The sequence below is a fragment of the Lactuca saligna genome, chromosome 5 (genome assembly GCF_052625555.1).
Source record: "Lactuca saligna cultivar CGN05327 chromosome 5, ASM5262555v1, whole genome shotgun sequence".
In the NCBI taxonomy this organism is placed as follows: domain Eukaryota; kingdom Viridiplantae; phylum Streptophyta; class Magnoliopsida; order Asterales; family Asteraceae; genus Lactuca; species Lactuca saligna.
Genome location: NC_136421.1, coordinates 147,814,723 through 147,823,991, shown reverse-complemented (window position 1 = coordinate 147,823,991; position 9,269 = coordinate 147,814,723). Strand labels below are relative to the sequence as shown.

General features: G+C 33.4%; 1 protein-coding gene across 1 annotated transcript; it reads right to left on the bottom strand.

The window, feature by feature from the left end:
- Positions 1-3,889: 3,889 nt before the first annotated feature.
- Positions 3,890-8,976, bottom strand: LOC144997202 (DDT domain-containing protein). Its single transcript, XM_078957054.1, has 11 exons — positions 8,842-8,976; positions 8,317-8,442; positions 7,397-7,569; positions 6,898-7,301; positions 6,503-6,560; positions 5,978-6,315; positions 5,163-5,569; positions 4,797-4,959; positions 4,536-4,697; positions 4,349-4,437; positions 3,890-4,207 (listed from the first exon to the last, which is right to left on the bottom strand). The coding sequence occupies exons 2-11, from the start codon at positions 8,427-8,429 to the stop codon at positions 4,057-4,059; spliced, it is 2,058 nt and encodes a 685-aa protein (XP_078813180.1). The 5' UTR covers positions 8,430-8,442; positions 8,842-8,976; the 3' UTR covers positions 3,890-4,056.
- Positions 8,977-9,269: the final 293 nt, after the last annotated feature.

Here is a 9,269-nt window from a genome sequence, read left to right as displayed (position 1 = left end):
TGTTTTTGAGCCCGTGAATTTAGTAGTGTTTGAGTGCAAACTTGTGACTTGATCCATGTCAGGTCCTTCTACATCTGCTTAGTGTACGCTTGTTATATGCAATTAAGATCGAATAGATCGTTGAATCTAGTGGATCTGCCCTAAGTCCACAACCAAACAAGGAACAGGACCTAAAGTGGAACCACCATTTCTAAACTGATAGAATCTTAATTGCATACAACTTTATTGCCTATACCAAGTAGTTGTAGACTCAACATAAGCAACGACATATATTGTTTATGAATTTAATGATAACACCACAATGAAATATCATATGCATGCTAATTTCATTGATATGATTTTTGTACATAGAGTTCGAAAAAATTAACCTCGATGTAGGTTTACATCACATCATTTTAAAGAGAAGTTTTTTAAGGCATTAAGCTCATTTGATCAGTGTAACCACATAATCGCAGGATTGTACACATAGAAAAGAGTAGCACCAACGCATACTCGTAAACCTAACTTATAAAGATTTGTGAGTAGTGTGGACCCTACTCACGACGACTAGTCCCTTGTAGTCCTTGAGAGAAGTTTGAGGCTCCCTGTAGTTCTATAAACTCATCGAGTTCTACCATAAACTGGAACAGGACCACACGACCCGACTCGTCGAGTTCATTCATGGACTCGACGAGTCTTTATGTATGTTTGGCCATCTTAACATATTAAGCCCTTGTTCTATAGATCTAAAGCCCATACTTTGATTATTCACTAGAAATGACCTTTCTAAGGGAAAAGTTTCCAACTTTACCCGTTGATAGCCTTTTTTGAAAAAGTTTCCAACTTTACCCGTTGATAGCCCTTTTTGAGGGGTTTAACTAAAACCCTAATTCCTTTAAGACATAGATCTTGTCCAAATAGCCTTAACATCTCAAACCAAAGCATGCAAACCTAGATCTAGGGCCTAGGTACTAGTTAACCACAAAAAGTCTCAAGCTTGCTTCCATGCATGGCCTTTTTAAGCTCAAAAAGCCATTATAACGTCCTTAGCACTTTCATGGGGACTCTAAGGGCACAAAGTTTGCACCTTTATGTCCTCATAGCCCCTTTAGACACTAGATCTGGAAGAATACCCACCAGGATCGATCCTTTCCCAAAAACTATCAAATTTGGACTAAAAACCCACATAAAATGGAAATGAATATATCTAAAAAAAAGAATGATCAAGTTTGAGGCTTTATTACCAGAAACTGTAGCTAAATGGATGAAGCTTCTAAATCTACTCCTTCTCTCTTGAGTCCTCTATCTTCCTCTTCTTTCACTAGCTTCAAAAAACACAAAGAACACTCAAAATGGCTCTCACACTCAAAGAACCCCCTAGGGTTTCATGGATGAGGGTTTGGAACAAGGAGGTTGTAAATGAGGCCAAGGGGTACGGATTAGGATGCTTAAATAGGGTGAAAAACCCCGAAATTAGGATTTCACCCTGGTCGGACTACGAGTAGGTAGCTTAAACCCCGCGCATACTCCACCCTCTACTCGATGAGTTAGGGCCACCAACTCGTCGAGTCCTTCTTTCAAAATGAATAATAATTAATTAAATGCGTACCAGGAACCAGGCGTTACACGTCGTCTTCTTCGTTTCTTTCAGGAGTCGAGTCGTCACTAGAACTGTCAAATTCTACGTTCTCAACATCACAAAAATGGAAAATCTTAGGATGAGAAGATTGGGATTGGGTTTCTAGAACTCTTTGAAGAAAACTGATTACATGGATTATAACCCGGATTTTCTTCTAAAAGCCTAAATGTGTTGTAAGGCTGTTGCACCAAGTAATATTGTTGTGGAAATTTTGGTTTTGTTGGTAGTTTTGGTATTGTTGATAGTTTGGGGTTTCAAATCCGAAGAAAAAAATGGAATATCTTAATTTGAACCGCCTTATGTGGATTTATGTATTTGGTTAGAACTGACTTGTTTAACTTTGTCTCGGAAATCCATTGAAGGTAACCGGAAAAATTGAGTGAAGTCGAAAGTTTTTCAAATAACCGGATGTAATATGTTTGAAAAATGATACATGTTTTAGTATTTTTTATATAAATGTTTTGATACTATTTGTAAAGGAAAAAAAAACGCGAAGATTCCTATCCCACGAGAAAAAGAAAGCATCTAATTCTCACATGCATGTAGAAATATCATGGGTTCACCAACCCACTCATAAACTGTCTGTATTGCCCTAACCAAAACTCGAGCCCGTTCATGACTCCATCCCCCTGATTGAAACTATTGTTTCACTAATTTTTTGAACTTAACAAAAAAAAAAAAAAAAAAGGATTCGTATTCACATGCATTTTGGATTCAATTATTTGGATAACTAGTTAACCGTTTAGTTATTAATAAAGGTATTTTAAAATTTATAAATTGCATATATAGTTAATTTTTAAAAAAGAAACGTGCCACTTTATCAATAATATATATATATATATATATATATATATATATATATATATATATATATATATATATATATATATATATATATATTATCGAATAGATGTAATAATAATAATAATAATAATAATAATAATAATAATAATAATGATAGTAAATTATCCTTTCATATTTGCAATGACACGTTAACAAAAATTTTAAAATCCTCCATTATCATCACGAATTTCGTAGGGTCCATTATAAAATGCTATAGGACGATTCAGAAATCGCCACAATATTATTATTTTGGTCATTTTGCATGGTATAACGAAATAGACCTCTATGAAGTATATATTTTTAAAAATAAAACATATAACATTTATAAATTCACCCATCTAACTGGCATTTTTATAAATTCACCTAACATTGCTATTAAAAACCCAATAAAAATAACCAATCAAATTTATAAATTTGCCCATCTAACATTGTTATTCCTCTTCCAATTAATACTAACATAAAATGTTTTACCTTAAGAGTTTATCTATATAAAAAGTTTTTTTTTTTTTTTTTTTTTTTTTTTTTTTTTTTTTTTTTTTTTAAATCAGTAGTAGAATTCACACAAGTCAATTACTTTTCAATTTATTATCAAAAAATATATATTAGGCTAATAAGTCTGAGAAAGAGCAATTATTTGCAACCCCTTTGATATTGTGAATATGAAGAATGTCATTGTTCCATTCTCAACACAACCCCTATTGTCGGTCCAAATTATTCATACTTACGCTGTGGTGAATCATTTTTACATAAGATGTTTGACTATATTTAATATTACATGGTTCAAATCAAAACTATTATATAAATTCCTATATTTGAGATTTTTAGGTGTTCCAAAAGCCATCAAGAAACCAAAGAGAAGAGAGAGTAGTAGGTTGATGTCATTTTTGTGTCACGAAAGTCATGGAATTTAATAACTTTATGCAAAATTGTTGTTAATTTATTGTATGTTTGGTAACGCTAAAATTTAATGTAAAAAAAATATAACAATAAGATGGAAAATGTAATGGAAACGTCGATTTTGAGTGGTAACAAAAAAGTATAGAAACAATAATTAGAAGAGGCTTTATATATAAAATATTTTGAACACAGCGATGAATTTGTTAATGTGGAAAAAAAACTTTGGAACGAATCACCTAAAAACGCTTTTGCTTATTGATTTTTATTAAATAAAGTTAATAGAAAATTGATGTAGCAAAAATAATGAATCATTGTATAAGTCGGAAATTATGATTGATGCCCTTATATGAAACAAGAAGTAATACATTATTTGGCATGTATTTGCTATATAAGAAAACGATGAACTCACATCTTCGATTAGATTTCAACACAAGCACGATTTGACAGAAGTACATCTTAACTAGTATATAAACCATCAACCAACATAAAGAAAGAAATTCACTCCTTGTTTATAAAAGTTGAAGAGAGAGATTTGTCGGGTCTAAAACTCAATCTCATATTCATATAATGTCATCAATGGAGGACTCATACATCATCTTTTGTCCATCCCATAAACAAAAAAATGGAAAATAGTTTCAAAAATCATCCCCCACAACACCACAAAAAATTCATTTGTAAATGTTAACTTCATTGGTTGGTTAGTCTTCCTTGAGCTTATTGACATACTTGAGAAAAGCGCGTGCAGGATTATCCCTTGGTGCTGCACGTACACGGGTTGACCTCCTTAGTGCAGCCTCTTCTTCCATTTGAATCATGTGTGCCTCCTTTGATTTCTTCTGCATTTCACTCCTGCAATCAAAATGAACTTTCATTTATTTCTACATTATAGCATCTCCACATTGTACTTTGAAAAATCAACCCGATTATAGCACTATACTTTCAATTTTTTTTTTTTCTTATTAAAGCATTGATTGTACTTTTTGAACTTACGATATTTTCTTGTAACGTTTCTCCAACTGCTTTTTAAGAGCCCTTTCTCGCTCACCCTTTTCGTTTAGAGACCCCATCAAAGAGTCAAGCTGTGTATAATAACAAGAAAAGTCAGACATATAAATAAATATAGCCAAAAGTTTGTAGTTAGTTATGAATCAATCTATGAGGAGTCAATAGTCAATACCTGTGGTTTAGTGGCATAGTAGCGCCATTGTTTGTGATCACAACTTTCAACAAATATCCTTGAGTCCTTGCGGAAAAACCAATACCTGTTATAATCCCTGTCTTTACCTAACGGATTTGTGCGTATATATCTCTTCTCAATTTCCCTCTCCAGAAATTCTTTCTGCAAATAGAATAAACAAATTAAAACTATATCCAAAATGGATTTGTTCCTGTCATATAAAGACCTTCTGTATATACACACAGAGGAAAGAGGCCTTACCCTCTGCTCTATATTTGCTATATCATTTGTTTCTTTTTTCTCAACATCAGTCAATTTCTTTGACCCCTTTCCATTTGATACTTTAATATTTGCTGTTGTGGGATCTGTATCCACCTTTGACTTTTTCACATCCTTCTCAGATGTCTTCTCTTGCTTCTTCCCACTGTAGACAAATAATACAACTATTAAAACTCAAAATTAACCTTCTACTCGGAAATTTTGACCATCAACCACAAGATTTCGATGAGAAGGGCATTCATGTCTTTTGCACAGACAAGAGTGAGAAAAATGCATACTAAATGCAGTATAACTTGTTATGTCATGTCATGTATAACAAATAGGGCCAAAAAGGACAAAACATGGAACCTATTAATGTGTTTTTTCAGAGTGGGTGAAGTTTTCTCCAGTTCCTTTGCAACATTTCCATTTTGATCATTCGAGTTGTTTCCAACAGAATCGTTATGCTCCTTTGCATTTAAAGCAGCTTTTGCCAATTCCTTTTTCTCTCTTCTCTTTTTATTTTCTTCAATGGCTTCACCTCGTTTTTTGGATGCGAGTTCACGTCTCTCTTCAATATACTCATCCAGCTTTTCTCTCATTATGTCTGTTGCCATGACTTGAGCAACCAATTCAATAAAGATGTTGATCTTAGCTTCAATGTCTAAAAGACTGTAATGCCCCCGTTTTATAGTAGGTATGTGAGTCGATAATTCATCATTGCTAATTAGTTCCAGAAAATCACACAAGTAATCCGTCCATGTGACCATAGAAATCTGTATCAAATGATAAAAATCAGTTATTCACAATCACACAACATGAGTTCAAAAGAACAATATCAGTTTCATAAAAACATAAGAGGTCAAAATGTATTATCGCATCCTACTTCCATCTCTTTCAATTGTTTTCTTATCAAAACACTGTAGTTTGAAAAAATCTACCAAGAATAACATTGTGCTTACATTTTTTTCTTACCCAATTACAACAGTAAAAACTGCTTTGTATCTAATTAGGTAGATTTTTCTAAGTACAATGTTGTAACAGGAATAAATGAAAGTAAAATGCTACAAATAACAAATCAATGGAAGTATGTTACCATTTTCTGCAATCAACTCAGTCTACAGTTTAACCATTTTGCAACCTCTAAGGGAATAAAAGATTTACAAAGCAAATGAATTATGAACCTTTAGCTTCCGTTTTTTCTTCTGTAAAGCTATAAAATAATCCCCATCATCCTTTATAAGTAAGCGAAGAAGAGCAGAGTGGGACTCCACAATCAGGAGTATATTGCTGTTGTCTTTATGGCAGATGGCATTTTCAAAATCATCCAATGAAAATGGTGACAAGTTCAAGAATTTACTATAAGAAGAACAGAAATCCCAAATCATCAAAAGATCACCAACACATTCCATTGGGACATTGAATTCTGGATTTGGTGGAGGACGTGGTGTAAACACAGGATCATCTGCAGCAGGTTTCACCAATAAATCATCGATCGGGTATTTGATTGGCTCAATGTTTTCTGTAATGTTCAGATTAAAAAAAAAACATCAGAAATTCGTAAGGTTGGATGAGGAGGGCATTCTTGTCTTTTGCACATTCTTGGGTACAAAGGTTGATGGCACTTTCACTTGCCCAAAAAATATCTTAAACAATATGCAAGAAACCTAAAATATAATCTAAAAGGAAAAGATATTAAAAGACTATACCTGGTTTTGCATCATCATTGGGTTTCTTTCGCTTATGTTCTCCTCCATTGTTTTCCTCCTGAACAAAACCATGGAACTAATGAATTACTTCAAAGAACAAGATTCCATTTAACATTAAGAAGTACATAAATAAAAATGGGTAGTATTTAAAAAATCACATTCTTTCAAGAATGACCTACAAAACAAACAGCTTTCTTTCCTAGCAATGGAATGAACAATTCCATTCCTTCCCCATTTCCATCATACCAAACACCACCCAAAAGGTTGTAATTTGTAAAGCCTTTTTGGGTGTGAGAAAAACATATAAATTTTGGGACCCACAAAATGAAAAAGCTCAATGAACAAAGCAAGCAAGACCTTCAACATTTGAAACCAACAAGTAGTTACCTACTTACCTTGTCTTTTTTAGGAAGTTTCCTCTTTGGTGAAAGTTTGATTCTCAATTCTTCCGGAAGATTAGTAGAGATCCCATATTTCACTGCCAACTTATCATGAAGCACCCAAGGAACACTTCTAACTGTAGACTCTCTAATAAAAGACTTCAAAACATCTCTACTAAATGGCAATTTTTTCTTAATCAAATCTTCTCCACTCACCACAGCATTTTCAGTTACTTTCTTATCTTTATCAAGCCATGCTACATGGTATTGTGTCTTTTCAACTTCCTCTTCAATTACTTTTACTATTTTGCATGGATATATTCGATTGTTCTTCCTCCCGTATATTTCAGTACCCTCCAACAAACGTTCTTGCAACTTTCCAGAAATGGTAATGACAAGCTCTTTTAAAGGAAGCATGCCTGCAAACAGCACAATTTGAGGGTAAAATAACTTGTGAAAAGTTGATTAAAAAAGGCAGAATAACGTATACAAAAAGGTTAGGAAGAGTAATTACTGAATTGAACATCACGTAACACAGGCTCCATGAGTTCTTTAGGGAACTGTTGAACCTTCTCATTGGCTTGTTTTTCAGAAACCAAAGCCTCTTCATATGTCAAATTGCTCTTCCCAGTGCTCTTGCATGTCCAAACTCTTTGGCGATAGAGATTTATCCGTTTTAAGTATTCACTAGCATGCACAAAGACCCAAGTTTTTGTTATTAATAATGAAAAGATTATATGAACATGCTTTTTTCAACACAAAGATTATGTAAAAACCACAATGTCTTCATGTTTATCACTCCAATTCGTATACATACCCTCCATCTTTGCAAATTTATAGGCGTGAAAGAAAAAGAGTGTAGTTTTCTACTACTCAAGGAAAAAGATTGTTACTAATTAACTATTTAAACTAAAGAAACATGACAGAAAAAAAAAATCGGGGCTAAAAGTTGTGAATAATTTAAGAATATGGTAGGTTATACTTGCAAAATCAAATACTGACTGATTTTGGAATATTTGGAGTAGCATTGATGGAGCTACATGGAAGCCAGGAATACCCTACAAGTTGTAATGCTTTGTAATGTAAAAAAAATTGAAATAAAAAACAAAAATGTTGTTGCAGTGCATCCCTGAATCTTTTATTTTTATTTTTATTTTGGGAGTGGGTAGTTGATTGAAAATGCGGGATCCTACTGACATTTTTCTTGGATGTGAAACTAGAATCCACAGGCTTGTTGAAGTTTGTTTTTTATAATTGTATCACATATGTTTTAGATCTATAAAAAAATGTGATAGATCAATTGACCATAAAAATGAAAACACGTATCTTTTTCCAAAAGGTAAATAGAACTGTAGAAATCAGATGGGACAAAAATGGAAAGACGTGAAAAAAACAAGCTATTAAAGGAGGAAAAAGAAGAAATTAGGAAGGTACCGATAATCGCGAAAAATCTCTTTGGTAAATCGAACTTGAAACACCAGCTCCTCAGGCTTCAAATCATCAGGTTTTTCCAAAATAGGGAACGGTTTCCTTCTATATAACGGCATTTCACCAACTCAGCTGCATAAACAAACATTCATAACATGCATCAACAGATTACACCTGAGAAAAAAAAAACCCAAAAGCCACGCACCATTTCTAAACCCTAAAACGCTGTTTTTTTTTTTTTTTTTTTTTTTTTTTTTTCTCGGTGGGTTTTACGAAAGAACCCCACAAACAAGAAATTAACAAAAATGACTTGACTTATACTCAACTGGTGAATGATGATACAAGTCACAGCAGAATCACTTTATAAGAGGCAAAAACCCCAACCAAACAAATCGAAAAGGAAATTTGATTGAAATCATGAAAATGCAAACATGTTATTTGCAATTCCCGCCACAATTTGATTCAATCTCGCACATAATTGGTTAGGTAAAGCAGTAAATACTGTACGTGGAGTGAATTCAAGAGATTTACCAGAGATTAGTAGCTTGGATTGTTGAGAGAAAAGTAAGAGAGAAGAGACAATCGGTGGATTTTGACGTGTTGGGCGTTGGCAAAGAGAGGGGGTTCTCTCTACGCACCTGGTCTCTTGAGACTTCCCTTGTTCTCGGGAGCCAAATATTAAACGGATTTCATTTTAAAACAAGTCCCTCATCTTTCAAAATAAGATAAATAATCCCCTTCTTTTTTTTTTTTTTTTTAACAAGCGCCTTGTCTTCCAAAGAAATACAAAGTACCTTCTTTCAAAATAAGACAAATAACCCCTCTCCTTCTCTTTTTAAATAAGCCTCTTGTCTTCCAAAGAAATACAAAATACCTTCACGTTCGAGTAGGATGTAAACTTCTCATTGTATTGGTCGACATGGGCATTTGGACCTTCGAACTGGACTGGACCTAGACAT

Coding starts and splice junctions, on each gene's coding strand:
- LOC144997202 (XM_078957054.1), bottom strand. CDS start 8,429: ATGCCGTTATATAGAAGGAAACCGTTCCCTATTTTGGAAAAACCTGAT. Junction 4,698..4,796: donor TAGCAAATATAGAGCAGAGG/GTAAGGCCTCTT, acceptor TTCTATTTGCAG/AAAGAATTTCTGGAGAGGGA. Junction 4,208..4,348: donor AAACGTTACAAGAAAATATC/GTAAGTTCAAAA, acceptor TTTTGATTGCAG/GAGTGAAATGCAGAAGAAAT.